The sequence below is a fragment of the Xyrauchen texanus genome, chromosome 48 (genome assembly GCF_025860055.1).
Source record: "Xyrauchen texanus isolate HMW12.3.18 chromosome 48, RBS_HiC_50CHRs, whole genome shotgun sequence".
Classification (NCBI taxonomy): Eukaryota; Metazoa; Chordata; class Actinopteri; order Cypriniformes; family Catostomidae; genus Xyrauchen; species Xyrauchen texanus.
The window spans coordinates 22530178-22549064 of NC_068323.1; the positions used below are offsets into that span (position 1 = coordinate 22530178).

The following is an 18887-nucleotide window of genomic DNA, read 5'->3' on the forward strand; positions in this document are numbered from 1 at the left end:
CTTACATGTTATAAATGCTTAATTATTCATACTTTTATCAAAAACATAAAATGTTCTTATTCATGATATATGTTGCAATACAGCCAACATAGACTTTTATAGAGAGATTAATAGGGACAATAGGGATTATATCATTTTGTGACAGTCCGCTATGTGTTTACATTCATGACTGTAATGTCTCAACTCACTCATATTCATTCAGAGCAAAAATATAATTTAATAAAGCCCATTATGACCATTAAAACAGACTGACCTTTATGTACATTATTAAATGCTTCGGATGTGTTCTAAATACATGAACATAATGTTTCATAGATTATTAATGATGAATAAGTGTTATTATGTATTTATAACAAGTGATATGAAATGGCTGACTATTTGGCAATTATGTAAGTTACCCTCAATATTCATGTTGTTATAAACATATATAAATGATTTATAACACATTTGAAAATCAATTATTAGTCATTGAGTAATCAATTTATTAACCTTTAACAAAGGAACACATTTAAAGTGTTACCCTTTATGTAGATAGGATTGTAATGTTGTCAGTTCCTTATTACATTGTTCGTATGTGTCCACTTTACATTAGGGTACATTTTATAGGTTTCAAGTGTTAAATAACTGTCATTAAGCATTTATAGCATGAAGTAAAGAACATGTGCAGATCAACTCTGTCTTATCTTCCAGTACATTTTTAATTTGTCCTTATCACAACAAAGAGTTCCTAGAAGTTGGAAGCATTCTATTATTGTGCCTTTAGCCAAGTGCAGCTCCCCAAAATCCTTGAATGATTTTAGACCTGTAGCCTTGACCTCATTGGTCATGAAAAGCTTTGAGAAAATTATCAAAGAGGCTGTCTTACTGCAGGTTGGAGATCAGTTAGATCCACTGCAGTTTGCATATAGGTCTGGCAGGGGTGTGGAGGATGCTGTGATCACACTACTGCACTTTATTTTTAGCCATCTGGATAGAGAAAAACTCATGTCAGACTTTTATTTGTTGATTTTGCTTCTGCTTTTAACACTATTCAGCCCCTTTTGCTCGCTGAGAGACTGATTGCAGATTTTAACCTGGATTTGAATTTGGTGGGCTGGTTATTGGATTTTTAACAGATAGATCTCAGCGGGTGAGGGCAAACAGCACCCTATCTGAAGTCACTTTTACATCTACTGGTTCCCCCAAGGATGCTGTCTGTCTCCTCTCCTGTACATCCTGTATACAAACCAGTGTCGCAGTTTGTACCAAGATAGATACATACTTAAGTTTGCTGATGATTCTGTTATTGTCAGCTTGCTATCAGGGAATGAGCGGGACCATGGGCCAGTCCTTAGTGACTTTGTAGAGTGGTGTGATAGTTCATCTTTACAGCTGAATGTATCTAAAACTAAGGATATGATCATTGACTTTCGCAGGTCACCACCTTCCCCTACAGTCACGGTTATTAAGGGCATGGATATTGAGCCCGTGGAGACATACAAATATCTTGGAGTCATTCTAGATAACAAACTGTGTTTTGAACCGTTGGTTGATGCTGTCTCAAAGAAATTCCAACAAAGAATGTACTTTCTTAGGAAACTGAATACTTTTAATGTTTAGATCAGACATGATGATTCTGTTTTATCGTGCTTTCATTGAATCGGTTTTATCTTTCTGCATATCTGCTTGGTTTGGAAGCCTCTCCCTGACAAATAAAAACAGACTTGGTAGTCTGGTCAAAGTGGCGAGCAAGATTTCCAGGGGAAGTCAGGCTCAACCAGGGGAGTTATACATAAAACAGGTACAGAGGAAAGTTAGAGCTATAGCTCATTCACAGGATCATCCCCTTAGAACAGAGTTTGAGCTTTTGCCCTCTGAGCGGCGTTATCGAGTTCCTAGATGCAGAACAAAGAGGATGCACATATCTTTCATTTCGGCAGCTGTGAGGCACCTTAATGGCAATTAGCACTTCATATTAACTTGCACAAGTTGCATTTTTGCACTTGACGGTGTCCTGTATTTTACTTATTTATTTATTATACATTATGTATATTGGGCGCTAATGTGAATTCCTTCTTTGCTGGTTGGTTTTGTTGGTGAGTGTTGTTGTATGTTATGTGTTTTATGTTGAGCTTTGCTGCAAATTCAATTTCCCCTTGTGGGACAATAAAGGTACTTTGAACTTTGAACTTTGTAAAAGGGTTCACAATTGTGTAGGTATTGCATGAAAGTCACCCTATTTATTCATGTTGTTATACCTGCAAATAAATTATTAATTATAAACTTGTTATTAAGTTATTGACCACCTTTTATAAACCCTTTATAAAGGGTTAGGGTTAGGATATATTTCATATAGTTTGTTTGGATATTGCATTGAATAAGTTGTAACTTTCTATTGGATAGATAAGAAGTTATAATATCAGTTTTACCATGTAGCAAGAAATTCTACGTTTTTATACTAATATGTAAAGTAAATTGCACTTGATTTGTTGTTAGCTTAGAATACTATGTGAATAATTCAAAATTCCCATTTGAGGTATGACTGTGTGTAATACAGTGTATGTTGTACAACAACACATAAAAGTTATGCTACAGACTTTATTTAAAGGTGCACTAATTTCTTGTTTATGTTGCTCTGACACCAAGAGCTATAGATTCTGCATTATGTAAGAGCACATTTTTCCTTATTGATTAGCGTCCTCGCCGTCCAATTACAGGAGATTATTGAGATAAAACGAGTAATATTCAGATAGTCATGTGATCTCGAATGGCGTTCTTGAATCTACATCCAGCACCAAATGTAGAGTACAGCAGCTTTTCTCAAAGACTGATATGACTAGAGTCTTAGATGAGTGTGTCATTTAAACAATATATTTCAAAAGCACTATTCATTTCTTTATTTTAAAAGTTTAGCAACTAGCAAAAAAGTCACAAAGTGCACCTTTAACTCATATAAAACATCTATTGTAAAAATGCATGGTGAATTAGCCATCTGGGCTTTACTCTCAGCATTGTAGATATGCAATATATAATAAACTGATATCAAGCAAACAATAAACCAATTGAAATATGTTAACTAATCTATTTAACATTTGTTTTCTCAGGTATTTTTGATTCAAGTCCTCAGCCATGTGGTCTGGCATCTGGTTCCTGTCCACCGATGTGCACCTGCAGTAACAATATAGTAGATTGTAGAGGAAAAGGTCTCACGGCCATACCAGCAAACATGCCTGAGAGTATGACTGAGATGTGAGTGTTTTGGTAACTAAGAATATTTCATATGTTTCTATACAAGTAATAAAGATAATTAGTCTAAATGTTTGGCTACATTACAGATCACTACTTCACACAATTTCGAAAGTGTTTCATGCAGTATAGTTTCCTCATAATAAGTTTTGCATTCCTTTGAAATAATTATGCATTCCCTCGCAATAAGATTTGCTCAATCTTTCTGCCAAGAATTATGCAGTTTTACGTTTTGTATTTTGTGGTACAAGTACCATAGTTTCCACCCTCATGCCATCCCAGATGTGTATGACGTCCTTTCTTCTGTAGAACACAAATTAAGATTTTTAAAAGAATTTTTTAGCTCTGTAGGCCAACATTTTGATCCTCCTTAAAGCACATAAAGGCAGCATAAATGTAATCCATAAGACTCCACTGGTTAAATCCATGTCTTCAGAAGTGATACGATAGGTGTGGGTGAGAAATAGTAGAAGAAATATAAATAAACCTTGTCTAAATTGTCAGCTATACGCTAAGCTAAAATTACATTTCTAACCATCTTACATGCACGTTACCAGACACGATCATATGTTTTATCAAGAAAATTCACGTTGGATCATCATTTATTTTTTCTAGTAAGACCTTTGATATTGTGGCAAAAATGTTATTCTTGATAATAATTTTTGTATTGTTTTCCTGTAAAAAATATCAAAAAATCATGATCAAAATCAGTTTGATTGATCTTGTTTTAGAAACAACACTGCATAAGATATTTGGGTGTTTCAGAGAATGTATTTTTAACATGTGTATTTTGTCTTATTGTACTGGCAGAGTTTTTATAGTCAAAACTAGTGAATCTAGTGAAATCTACCAATGCTGAAGAAGTAATCCAAAGTATTTAGAATAAATTACTGACCTTGAGTAATCTAACAAAATACATTTCAAATGACATTTTACAGTGTGTATTCTGTAATCTTTAGTGGAATACATTTAAAAAATAACCCTCCCAACCCTTCCCACAAGGACATTACAGTATATATAATGCTGAAATGTAAACCAAAGCAAGATCATGCTTTATTAATGTCTTCTTTCAGTATTTCATAGCTTTCATCATGTGTGGATTCTTATTTCAGTGTAGTTACAGTTTTCAGTGTCATAAGTACTTAGATCAGTAGTTCTGTACAGCAGTACTGCCGCTCTCTAAATGCATATATGCAGCCTAGTGAGTAGGGCACCAACCCTGATCATGGAACACTCGCTTTGTCTGAAACCACCCCCTGTCCATTATATATTGCACTATTTCGGGTGTCTTTTGTTCACTCATTATTACCCACAATGCACTCTAATTTAAAGTGTAAATTTGATGTCAACAATGGTTAATTTTCCACAATCCACCATGGGGAAGACGTATGAGCAGGAAGTTTACTGCTTCCTTCACTCCTGCAATGTTTTATTTAATTCTAAATGTAGTAAATTACTTTTAAAATAACAATAGCATATAGAGAGATAAAACTTACAGATACATTTTAAAATATACTCTTTATTTGATAAAATGTGTTTACTCTTTATATTAACATATATTAAAAATGACAAACAGAATGAAGATTTATTGTATTAATATATTATTTAAAAGAATAACAAATATGGCCCAAGTATTTTTAAATTCCATACGTGAAATTGTTTTTGCAACAGCCCCAGAACTCATTACACAGAAAAGCCCACGTTAGGATTACAGCCAAAACTTACCTCAGCGTGCTGCCTTAAGTTGGAGCTGTGATTTGAAATATCAACTTGTCCTGGTGTTAAATGAAGGCATTGCATGACAATGCTTTTATTTTTTTCACTGTGTGGAGCGAAGAAAGTGTTTCACTTTGAAGAGTTTTATGCTGAACTGATGACTTGAGTGACAATCTGTGACAGCACGTGCAGCTGTGTGAACTTCCACTCTCGAAAAAAGTCCCATTCAATAATCTCTCGATAAATTACACATTAATTAAAATTAAACCCAGTAATGTAATGACAGGAATGCCACCCATTGTAAAGAATTAACAAAACATTATAAACATTTAAAAGAAAAAAACATTACTAGAAATTGACTTCAGTGAGATTAAAACATGCCCACTTTTAAACCTACTATAAAAGTAAATGTAGCACGTTAATACCCACCTCTAGATTTATGCTATCATGTTACGTATCATGTATTAAGTACGTAATATTAAGTACGTATATCACACAGAAAAGTCAAACTTGTTTTTTGTCTTCTTAGCCAAAGATTGTATCCTAACAACCATGTCTTTTTGTTCTCTCTTTTAGACGATTAGAGCAGAACGGTATAAAGTCTGTCCCTCCAGGGGCATTCGCCTCCTATAAAAGACTGCGCAGAATGTGAGTGATTATGAGATATCAGTAACATTTACAAGCTTCAACAGAGTTCACATACAGTTACAAGAATCATTACACGTGCTGCATTTTTATTTTATGTATACCGTTTTGGATATGGCAGAGGTGACATTAGGTGCCATAATATGGAATGTAATACATTTCATAAATCTGTCTTCCATTCCATAGAGATTTGAGTAATAACCAAATATCTGAAATTGCTCCTGATGCATTTCAAGGCCTGCGCTCACTCAGCTCACTGTAAGTGTACATTTTGCTTACTGTATGTGTGCTTTTTATTGTGTGTGTGTGTGTCTCCCTCTCTCTGTGTGTGTGTGTGTATATTTTTTTTTGTATTTTTCATATACAGTATATCTTATATATGATATCACATATATATATGTATATATATATATATATATATATATATATATATATATATATATATATATATATATATATATATATATATAATTTTTATATTTATTGAATTTTATATGATACAAATATTTTACATTTGTTATATTATAAAAAATAATATACATTTTCTATATATATTTTATATAAATGTCTATACTTTCTATACTATTATTACATTTATAATAATTAATCACAAATAATATATACATAGAAACATAATTTCCTTTGTGGTTAAATACCTGCAATTATTATCAGGTTTAGATGTTCAGAGCAATGTTAGTAACATGCACTGCATTGTCTTATATAATCATCAGAAATTATAGAATTATGAGATCAAAAAATCTCTATCAATCCTTCAAAAGGTTTCTAATACCTTTGAGTCTGAAGTGTTTTAAAGGCATTTTCAAGCAATTTGCTTTCAAACACACTGCTGTTTAAATGATCACACACAAATGTAGAAAATGTTAAACCACCGGCAGTCAATTCAGGTCTGGATCTCCCACCAAACTTCAATAAAAATGCCCAAAGATGCAGCAGGATTAATCCAAGAACCCCAGGACAACATCAAGGGCCTTAGAAGACAAATCTTGCCCAGGTCAATGTATGAACCAACCATCCTAACCAGACTGTACAACATTACCCTATGTGAGGTCAAGAAGGCAGAAGTCTTTGCTTTCGTGAAAGAATAGTAGATGTACTGAATGGTACCTGACAACATCTTTCATTATAGAGTAAACTGTGAATTCTGCACTGTACCAGAGAGCACTTGAGAATGGGAGGATGAATGTCAGAAAGCTGAACTGTAATTGAACCTTACAACAAAATAATAACCTTAACATTCAAGCCAATCTATGCACCAATCTTCAATAGAACAGCTCAAATGGAGTGTTTTTAAGAAATGGCCAAGTCAAAGTTTAGAGCCCATAAAAAATATTGCAGAGTGGCTTGCCATGGCAAGAGACGCTCTTCAAATGGGGAAAAAACAACACGCCATCAAAGGCAATGGAGTGTGCACAAAAATGTTGATGTACTGTAGATCAATAGTGTACCAAGGAACATTACAAGTAATGTCTTCAAGAAGTGGTTTCCAACAATGGTGCCAACGGCTTTATGAGAAAGTAGCTGTATTTATTTTTCCACTGCAATAACTGTATTTTTATTGGCTGAGAATTCTTTATGATTTGATTGTCTGAGATATAAGGAAGCAATGATCTATAGGAGGCTGCTTAAAATGTTGTGGGTTCAATATGGGTATTGTATTGAAACCAGAGCATTCCTTTAAAAAATGACCCAAAAGTATTATTAGAGTAGTCCACATGGCTTGTGCAATTCCAAGTCATCTGAAGACATGCAATGTATATTTAGGTGAGAAACAGCCAAAAATATAAGTAGAGGGTTAAATAACCATTTATGTAAATATGTACTAAACAGACACCGTCATATGAAGTACATACATTTTTACAGCACTTAAGATGTGTATTCAGATTATGTCCATGCGATTGCTGTTTATATCAAACATATTCTTTAGTGTGAGCTTGTTATTAGTTCTGTTGAATTATGCACATGTTCTCCAGCAGTGCTAGAAGAGCTCTTTGTAAGCATCTGTTATGAGAACATCTCACCAGGGGTCTGATATAAAAAGTACGTGATTTGTGTAAATGCATGAATGTCTGTCTTGCCTCAGGGGGGAAGTCATCTCCTGCAGATATGTCTTAAATGATTTGGCTTGGCAAGGATGCATTTGATTTACAGTAGCTCAGCGGGACCCGAGCAGAGCCAATGGAGACATGTTTGTATTCTTGCTAAGTATAGGGACTTTATGTACACGTGTGCCATGTTTTGTAAATACTTTGTAGTGGTGCTTGCTTTAAAATCGTACTATTGGTCACACTTAAAACCTCAAAACCTATTAAACATATTATAATTAATTATTTTCTAATGTCTAGACATACAATTTTTGACTTGATGATAAAATGGAAAAATGCAAGTATATATCAATCATGTATATTTACATTTAAGGGAGGACCCAAACCATATCTGTAGACCAATGTACTGTATATAATAAGACTTAAGGATTTTAACCTAAGTTTTGTGACCTAAGCACATTTTATAAATACTTGTTTCAGAGAATAATCTTGAATTAAGACTTGCCCCATTGGCAAAATGTTTTTTTTCTTGTTTTAGACATAAACCTTGTTTAAGGTTTTTGTTAGACTCATGCTTAAAACAAGAGTGTATTTGTTACTGGGTTAATATAAATAACTGTAGAAAATCTCGATATCTTCAAAAACCACTTTAACTTCTGCATGTTTATATATTTTGTACTTGAAAACAAGTCAAAAATATGATTAAGATTTTTTTATTTATTTAATTTTTTGCAGTCTGGGTTCTTTTGCCAGTAAACAACCACCTAGGAACCGTCCTGATCACCCTAGTAACCACCTAGCAATGCCCTACCAAACCACATAGCAACATGCTAAAAACCACTCAGAACACCTTAGAAACTGCCTAGCAACAGTCTGGCAATGTGGCAGTGAGTTTTGCATGGGCAAGCAACAGTAAAAATCGAGTTCAGTCATGTCAGCTTTCTGAATCAATTTAAGGTGTTATATGATAAGTTGATAGGTCTGGTCTGGTCTTATGCAGATCCTGCAGAGCAAACATGAAGACTTGCTAAAGCTAAAACATACACAGAAATGCACAATTACACATACATACAATCCCTTTGAAACAGATCTAGACAGGTGATTCTGATGAGGAGGAGGGTTTCAAAGATAAAACTCTCGTAGCGCACTGCAGTGAAACTGGCTTACCTGCAAACATCTGAGGCGATTTAAATGTTAGACAAAGTGGGGCTAACACATTGCATGTCAACGGACCCTTGTACTTGCGCTATGAAGAGTTTCATGGATGTAGATAAAATAATTTATACTTACTGGGGCTTTGTGCGCTCTATGTTTGTGGCATTTCTATGTAATTTATTAATCAACCTCATGTCTGTTTATGGTAATTTTTTTTTATAAAATCCTCATGTATACCAAGCCCTACAGACTTGAAAAAATGAAGCAGTTTATCAGCATTATGATATCTCAAGTTAGGATGTTTCTTTTCCCCCACAGGGTTCTTTATGGAAACAAGATCACAGATTTGCCTCGAGGTGTTTTTGACGGATTGAGCGCATTAGAGTTACTGTAAGTACCACAGTGCTTGATGTAGATCTCTCACCTCTAATGCTTTTGTCATTGCACAATTTCCACCCACATGCTTAATGATAAATGTCAAAACTGTACCGCTTAATGGTGGTTGAATAAGACAGCACATTTAAAAATCGCCATCCAGACAGTCATTGTATTGTTTGGGTTGTCTACTGTATGTCTTTTTATTGACCTCTCTTTCTCTCTCTCTCTCTCTCTCTCTCTCTCAGATTATTAAATGCCAATAAAATCCACTGTGTTCGCGTTAACGTCTTCCAGGACCTTGAGAACTTGTCTCTATTGTCCCTCTATGACAATAAGATCCAGACTTTAGCCAAAGGCACCTTTACACCACTGAAATCTATCCAGACTCTGTAAGACACTTTTCATATAAAATGTACTGCCTTTAAACACACATTTCACACTAGTTTATTAGTTCATTTGTCTTCTTTCCACTAACCCCTATCCCTCCCTCCCCCAAACTGTCATGGACAAATAATCTTTACCATTTCCAAATGTTCAAATCATGATTCATTTGGGGATGTAGATGACATCAATTGAATGGCCAACTGATTTGTTTTGCCAAGGCACATCAGGGCAACTATTTTCACACCTTTTGCATAATTTTTCAGAATTGGAAATTCATTGGAAATGATGCCCAAGCCAATATTTTTTTGCAAGTAAACAGTATTTACCTTGAGTTTTCTGTTTTATTCATACATCAAATGTACTTTTCAAGCATGCTTTTCACTAACACAGTTTTCTCCTGTATTTTGGGCAAAAATGGTTGAAATGATGCCATAATGTCTGAGGGACAATCGTAATTTCTGTCAAAATTGATATAAATAATTTCCCCACAATAATAATAATATTTATTTCACTCTTTAGTGATTAGCATAGTTTTTAAACTATAGTTGCTAAAATTAATATATTTAAAAAGCTAATATTTAAATTGTATATTTTTTGTACATATTCAAAATGGTAGTAATTCAAATGAATGTTCCCTTTGTTAAGGCTTTATAAAGGGACTCATTAATGACATTTATAAATATATTATAACACAATAAGTCACTTACAAATAGCATTGATATGCAGTTACAACAACATAAAAAAATGGGCAACTTTCATGTAATACTTGCTAAATAGTGAGCTTTTTAACTTGCATGTTATAAATACTTAATAAATACACCTATTCATACTTTGGATATTAATCAAAAACATGAAATACCATAATTTATGATTTTCATAGGTTATTAATGTTGAATAAGTATTATTAAGCATTTATAGCATGTGAGGTAAAATGGCTCTCTAATTGGCAGGTATTGCATGAAGGTCTCTATTGTTATTCATGTTGTTATAATCGCATATCAATGGTTTATAATTAATTTGTAATTGCATTATTAGTAATTAATAAAACCCTTTATAAACCCTTAATAAAGGTAATATTAGTGTAAAGTATAACCTTTAAAATTCCTATTTTATGATGTATTTTCATCACATTAAATTAGTTTAAATTAAAATAGCATGCTGAAAAGATAAATGATTAAGGCATGATAAAAAGTTTCCTAGCATTAAAATCTCACAGTTTGAATAAAAATCAACCTTTGGGACATAAAAGTGGCCGTAGTTAAAAAAAAACACCCAATTACTAATCAAGATGTGATTTCATTGTTTTCTTTCAGACATTTAGCTCAGAACCCATTCATCTGTGACTGTGGTCTAAAGTGGCTAGCAGACTTTTTGCGTTCTAACCCGATTGAGACCAGTGGCGCTCGCTGCTCCAGTCCACGACGACTCGCCAACAAACGCATTGGTCAAATCAAGAGCAAGAAGTTCCGCTGTTCAGGTACAACACGGCTTCTAAGTATAATGATCCAAACGTGTATACTAAAGTATATAAGAAACATTGATCATTCAGATTAACTAACAAATACACAGATCTCAAGATGAGGTGCTCAGAGATTCGTTTTTGTTGCTAATATGCAGTCTTTCAGCTGTTGTCCAGCAGATGTCCATGTATAGGGCACAATTTTCAAACTTTATTTGGCCTGAGGTCTCAGATCTTGATATTTGCTCACAAACATATATATAACAGATGTATTTTCTTGTTTCTTTTCTTGCATCTGTTGTCATAGCAGCCAAGGAACAGTACCACATTCCAGGTGAGTTATTTCTGTCAAGTGCTTTAAATAAATCCCTCTCAAACCTTTATTTGTAGATGACTGGAAGTAGTATGGGTGAAGCCAAATCAAACCTTGTCCCATTTATACTTTCCTATGATTCCTTGTTGTCCTCTGAAATGTCTTTGAAATCTTTTTTCTCAGGCGCTGAAGACACGCGTTTGAACAAGGACTGTAACAGCAAGCCTGTTTGCCCACCGAAATGTCGCTGTGAAGCTACTGTGGTGGACTGCTCAAATTTGCGCCTCACCAAATTCCCAGAGCACCTTCCACTTTCTACAACTGAACTGTAAGCGTACAGACGCACACTCTGACTGAAAAAGTAACCACACAACAACACTACGGCTTTGTTTAAAAAAATAGTTATCCCAGTGGAAAAATATATCCAAGATGGCGGACGGAATGAGAAGAATGTCTATTAGAAATATACTTCATTCAATTCAAAAAAACGTTGATGAAGTTCACTTTGTTAGTGTGTTAGGTAGCATAGTTAGCTTAGCACATGCTAACACCAGAATACTAAAATCAAATCAAAATGAGTCGATTCTTCTATATGCTTCACATGAGCGGCGCAATTTGTATACTTAATTTGCTGTCTATTTAGAACATTGCAAATTTGTCACTAATGATGTTACATTGTAGTGAAGATGTGGCCTTAAAGGCCTAAAAAGGAAGTAAAAATCCCACATGATAACGTTTACATTTTTAAAGACAGACCTACCGTGAGCTCTGAGGTTGATAATTAATGAAATATGCTTCGGTTGAAGCCATCAGTCCTTCATATTTCAACTTTTTACATTTAGTTTAATATATAACTTTTTGGTGGAGAACTACACTACTACCCATGATTCTGATGGGGAAAATCAACAAATCAAAGAGCTGTGGAAAAAAAAGTGCTCTAAAAGCGCTCCTAATGCTCTCAAACTGCTTATATATGTGTACTTATCTGAATGTTTTGAAATCAGAACTTTAAATATATTGTTTATATACTTATAATATACTACTTTAATCAGTTATTTTGTATATAAGCATTATTTTTAATTCACAATGCATTCACAATGCTTCATGGGATTGCAATTCAAGTACACCTGCACTGTTTTTTGCTTGAAATCAAATTGCAATGTTGTGATTCACTTCGGAAATGGTTAGTTTGGATCTTGGCTTAGATCTCTTAATGAAGGATTTTATGATATCTCTATGGTAAAAATAGTTCTGGAACAGGATGGCTGAAATGTGGGAGAGGACTGTTTTGCTCTATTGGCAGCTCCAACAGATATGTGTTCTTGATCAGTCAATTTATCTTTTCACATTTTCTTTCAGTCGTCTGAATAACAATGACCTGTCCATTCTGGAAGCAACAGGACTCTTTAGGCCCCTCACTTATCTCAAGAAGATGTGAGAATCCCATATATGTACTACACAATATGCTGAAACCATATTATAATAATCCATATAGCTTAGTATTGAATAATAATGTGTTATAAACTAGTTTTCTTGATGTGTGCCTCAGAAACCTTAGCAACAATAAAATTTCTGAGATTGAGGATGGAGCTTTTGATGGCGCATCATCTGTGGTTGAACTTCACCTAACGGCCAACCACCTGGTGTCCGTGCGTGGAGGAATGTTCCGGGGAATGGACGGATTACGCATGCTGCAAGTGCCATTTTCACAATCATTATCACAATTGCAGAGTTTAATAGTAATACAGTAGTTCACCCAAAAATGGAAAATCAGTCATAATTTACTCTCATGAGTTCCAACCCTGTATGACTTTCTTTCTTCGAGCATTCATGCATACGAGTACTTGAGTTGTTTTTAGCGTTAACCAATGAGTTATCGCATGAAGGTGCAAACCAATGTGAACAAACTTTTCTTTTAGTACTCATGAACTTACAACAGACATCAATATTCTAAGTGAAAAATGACTTTCAGGTTGTTTCCCACCAAAATCTGTTGTTGACTACTTTTTCAATAATTTCAGTTCATTTTTTAAGCTTTAAAGAGGGTCTCTATCTGCTGCCATTGTATGGAAAAGACAGACCACAATGATCAATAACATTTCTCCTTTTGTGTTTTGCATAATAAAGAGAGTCAGACCAGTTTGCAAAATTATGAGGGTAAATTATGACAGATTTGTCTTTTTTTGGGGTAAATATTCCTTTAACATAACTAAAGCTAAAAAATACTGTATGTTTTCTAATGTTGAAAGCTAATGTTTTCATTGTTGTTGTTTCAAGTCCTGCTTACCAGTGGCATGAATTTGATTTTTTATTTAATATAAATGAATATTTTTAATTATGAATTATTTTTAGATGATTGTTGTTATTAATATTATTATATATTATTTTAAATTAAATGAATTGTTTATGTTATTAAACTATTTAATAAATCAAATAGTCTATCATAAATTAATAAATAAAAAATAAAAATAATTTATTATTAAATCATAAACTATTTATAACACAATTTATTATTAAATATATTAATAATAATAACGTTAGTTATTATTATTAGTATTAGTACTTATGCCATTATTTTGTATTATTAAAATATTAATTTATTTATATTAATAATTATATATTTATAATAAAATAATTAATTAAATAATATTTATGTATTGAAATATTTTTATTAACAAATTATTTTATTGTTTGTCATTATTACATGTAATTACTATTTTATAAAGATTAAAAATAATAATAAAAAAATATATTGATTGATTGATTGTCCCCCCAATTAAATTGAACTAATTTGTGTTTTAAAATTCTCACAGTAGTCCATGATGTTAACATATTTATAATTATGTATCATCTCTCCAGAAATCACTAAAGGACTGTGCAAATGTCTCATTACTCAAGAACTATAACAGCATTCAATGTCGCTAAGCCGTTCTGGATGTCTTTTCATTGTGTCATACAACCACCCTGAAGCTGTACTCTGAATCTCTTTATTTGTGTCTTTGTTAGGATGCTCAGGAATAATCGCATCCGCTGCATCCATAACAGCAGCTTCTCTGGCCTTCAGAACGTGCGTCTGCTCTCGCTCTATGACAATCAGCTCACCACGTTCATGCCTGGAGCATTTGACACGCTGCCAAACCTCTCCACACTGTAAAAGCATCTTGATCTTTAATAATTGAAATTTGTGAATGCATTTGAGACATGGTAAAAGATTTTTAATATAGTTTTTCTTATTATTTGTCTTTTCAATTTAATAACTTTTTTCCCCATTGGTTTTCACTTGACATTTAGTTTTTTGTTTTCTTTTCATGGTGTTGTCTAGTTTAATTTTACGTTTAGCATTTTAGAATCTATCGTGAATCACAAACTAAAACTTCAAATGAAGTGTCTTTTGCTATGAACTCAGTGCAGCTAAATTCGGTTTTTAGTTCACCTTTTAGTGCTTACTGCTGTTCTGTACACACACAGTTAGGTAAAATATGGGAGTGACAACCGCATTCTACAACCGAATTAAAGGTGCTGTAAGCAATTTGTTTCATAGAAGAGTACGCAAAAAATTGTCCTTAAAGATATTAATGAAATAAATGTCCTGAGATATCTCACTGATCTCAGTGACAACTGTAGACTTTGTAAACAGCAAACAAAAAAGTGTCAGCGGATTGCGGACACTGACGCTTTTCACCTTTTAATCATTTTGCTCGTGTTATCGTGTTAATCGTGTTGCATTTGAAGCGGATCATTGAGGCTATGATTCATAATGTTTGGCAGTTGAGGCTGCTATTGATAGCCACAGAAACAAACAATGCTGCTCTTTTGCTCGGTTTTGGTCTCAAGATTGTCTTTGGAGAGTGGGGTTTTGGACTGAGAGGGTGTGGCTAATTCAACGGCTCAGTCATGTGCAAGCTTCAGAATGCTAAAATCACTTACAGCGAAGGGCCTGGGTAGCTCAGCGAGTATTGACACTGACTATCACCTCTGGAGTCGCAAGTTTGAATCCAGGGTGTGCTGAGTGACTCCAGCCAGGTCACCTAAGCAACAAAATTGGCCCGGTTGCTAGGGAGGGTAAAGTCACATGGGGTAACCTCCTCGTGGTCGTGATTAGTGGTTCTTGCTCTCAGTGGGGCGTGTGGTAAGTTGTGCGTGGATCGTGGAGAGTAGCATGAGCCTCGGTTGTAGAATGCGGTTGTCAATCCCATATTTTACCTAAGTAAAACAACTTACCACACCTCCCACTGAGAGCAAGAACCACTAATCACGACCACGAGGAGGTTACCCCATGTGACTCTACTCTCCCTAGCAACCGGGCCGATTTGGTTGCTTAGGAGACCTGGCTGGAGTCACTCAGCACACCCTGGATTCAAACTTGCGACTCCAGAGGTGATAGTCAGTGTCAATACTCGCTGGAGCTACCCATGTATTTATGGTCATGTTTATTTCATTTTAGCTAGTTTTGTAGCAATGGATTTTTGTTTAGTTTCAGTTTTTCTAATTTAGTTTTTATTTCAGTTAATTAAAATGCTTATTTTTTCAGTTTTAGTTATAGTTCAGAAGACTGATTTGAGCTGTTAGGTTTTTCTCTTTATGCTCCCTCTTTTCATCAATTTAATCTTTTTCAGAAACTTGCTGGCAAACCCCTTTAATTGCGATTGTCGTCTGTCTTGGTTGGGAGAATGGCTTCGTTCTCGGCAGATTGTAACAGGAAATCCACGCTGTCAGAATCCTGCCTTCCTTAGAGAGATCCCACTGCAGGATGTGGCAAAGCCAGACTTCCTCTGTGACAAGGGTAAAAAACGTGCCAATGCAAACATTACTGGAACCTGCATGCTTTTTTAAAATTCATAGTAAATTAATAGTTTAATGTTTTTTTTTTATTATTAAAATAAAAAATTGAGTAAGGCATCAAAGTAACAAAACATAAAAGTTAGGCCAGAAATGGACAACACTGGTTGCATGTTTATTTTTGAGTGTAGTAATGGAACAAGTCGGCTGTGGCTCAGTTGGTAGAGTGGGTCAGCCTCTAATCGCAGGGTTGGTGGTTCAATTCCTGGCCCACATGACTCCACATGCCGAAGTGTCCTTGGGCAAGACACTGAACCCCAAGTTGCTCCCAATGGCAGGCTAGCGCCTTGCATGGCAGCTCTGCCGTCATTGGTGTATGAATGGGTGAAGGAGAGGCAGTGTAAAGTGTTTTGGAACCGCTAAGGTTAAAAAAGCACTATATAAGTGCAGACCATTTACCATTGTTGAGAAAAAGGGTAACAGAGTTTTCTTTGCATTATATTGCAGTATGTAGCCTTTTTTATATATGTTTGGTGTAGCACTATAGATTCAGTAGCAGCAGTGTCGACTTTTATTTGAGTCTTTCGCTTTACTTTCAGTTATCTTGGAAGATGACACTAGCTGTGCGCCCAAGCCAGAGTGTCCGGAGGAGTGCACTTGTCTGGATACCGTGGTGCGTTGCAGCAACAAACACTTGTTTGGCCTACCCCAAGGCATCCCACACAATGTCACTGAACTGTGAGTCATATTCAGAGGGTGGGCGGTAGGCTGGTGTTTATGTAAATGCTTCGGGATTCCCGTCTGGCTGTATTTCAGTGTCTCATGAACTCAACGCTCTTCCTGTCTCCTTAGATACCTGGATGGGAATCAGTTTGTTGCCTTGCCCAAAGAGCTCTCGACTTTTAAACACCTGCAGCTTGTGTGAGTGTATTATGATTAAAATCTTGAACTCTAATCACTTCAGCCATCCTCCTGCAGTTCCATATTTAGCCATTGGAGACAGGCTGTCTAATGTACAATATGTACATTCAAGAGCCTCTATATTCAACACAATGCAAAGGTGTCCTATCACATACAGTGGCCCCAAAAAGTATGGGGACTCTTAGGACACATTTCAAAATATATGTATTACATTGCATTAGATAGCAAAATATTAAAGCAAGTGATATTTGCGAACAAATTATGCTAGAGATTTTCTCTGAACTAACTTTACTTTTTACTTTTGTTAAGTTTATTTTTTAAATGGATAGTTCAACCCAAAATGAAAATTCTCTCATTATTTACTCACACTCATGCCATCCCAGATGTGTATGACTTTCTTTCTTCACCAGAACACATCTGAAGAAAAATAGAAAAGTATCTTACCTCTTTAGGTCCATACAATGCAAGTGAATGGTGATCAGACCTTTAAAGCTCTAAAATCACATAAAGGAAACATCAAAGTTTATCCATATGTCTCCTGTATTTAAATCTGTATATTCAGAAGCAATATACTAGGTGAGAAAAAAGATCAATATTTACGTCCTTTTCTTACTCTAAATCTCCACTTTCACTTTCAGATGTAAAAGTTAAAGTGGAGATTTAGTTTTAAAAAGGACATAAATATTGATCTCTTTCTCAATCACACTTATCATATCACTTCTGAATATATGGATTTAAACCCTGGTGTCTTATGGATTACTGCAATGTTTCCTTTATGCGATTTTTGGAGCTACAAAGGTCTGATCACCATTCACTTGCATTGTATGGACCTACAATTGAAATATTCTTCTTAAAAACCTTAATTTGTGTTCTGCAGAAGAAAGAAAGTCATACACATCTGGGATGGCATGAGAGTGAGTAATGATGAGAGAAGTTTCATTTTTGGGTGAACTGTCCCTTTAATAATACATTTGGTTTGATGCAGTTTGATTTGATTTTGAAAAGATGAAACTGTCATAGGACTCTTATAAATTGACAGAATTTAAAAATCTTCTTAAACATAATCTATATAGACAATTGACAATTATGAGACATATTTGGACTTCTGTGTTAATATTAATTGGTCAGATATTACAGAAATATTACATAAAATAACATTAATATTAGAGAAATGATGCCTAATAAGTAAAAATGAATAAAAAATAAATAACTACCAATCAAGGAAAAAAACAGCTATATAAATAAAATTCTTTGAACTGCAAATCAGGGAATTCAGCTTCCTATCATTCCAATTGAAATTCAAGTTTACTTTCCTGTAGGGCATTGCCAATTCTAAATTTAGCTTGAATCTGTTACATGCGTAAGTTAAAATATTTTCATGCATTTTAAACATTTCAGGGACTTGAGCAACAACAAAATCAGCTCCTTGTCCAACTCGTCTTTTGCCAACATGAGTCAACTCACAACACTGTAAGTCACACACACACACACACACACACACACACACACACACACACACACACACACACACACACACACACACACACACACACACACACACACACACACACACATGTTGTGTTTCCATGTTTTATGGGGACTTTCCATAGACATAATTGTTTTTATACTGTACAAACTATATATTCTATCCCATGACCCTAACCCTATCCCTAAACCTAAACCTTACAGAAAACTTTCTGCATTTTTAGATTTTCAGAAAACATAATTTAGTATGATTTATAAGCTGTTTTCCTCATGGGGACTGACAAAATGTCCCCACAAGGTCAAAAATTTCGGGTTTTACTATCCTTATGGGGACATTTGGTCCCCACAAAGTGATAAATACACG

The 18887-nt window shown here is 34.6% G+C and overlaps 1 protein-coding gene across 1 annotated transcript in view; it reads left to right on the plus strand.

Moving 5' to 3' along the window:
- LOC127639620 (slit homolog 1 protein-like) overlaps positions 1-18887 on the plus strand; it is an 82568-nt gene that overhangs the window by 35680 nt on the left and 28001 nt on the right. The window contains exons 9-23 of the mRNA XM_052121737.1: positions 3084-3228; positions 5518-5589; positions 5773-5844; positions 9123-9194; positions 9428-9571; positions 10880-11043; positions 11336-11359; positions 11522-11666; positions 12698-12772; positions 12888-13031; positions 14345-14488; positions 15955-16121; positions 16717-16855; positions 16970-17038; positions 18437-18508. Coding sequence (XP_051977697.1) covers positions 3084-3228; positions 5518-5589; positions 5773-5844; positions 9123-9194; positions 9428-9571; positions 10880-11043; positions 11336-11359; positions 11522-11666; positions 12698-12772; positions 12888-13031; positions 14345-14488; positions 15955-16121; positions 16717-16855; positions 16970-17038; positions 18437-18508 — 1648 coding nt within the window. The remainder of the gene's footprint in view (positions 1-3083; positions 3229-5517; positions 5590-5772; positions 5845-9122; positions 9195-9427; positions 9572-10879; positions 11044-11335; positions 11360-11521; positions 11667-12697; positions 12773-12887; positions 13032-14344; positions 14489-15954; positions 16122-16716; positions 16856-16969; positions 17039-18436; positions 18509-18887) is intronic.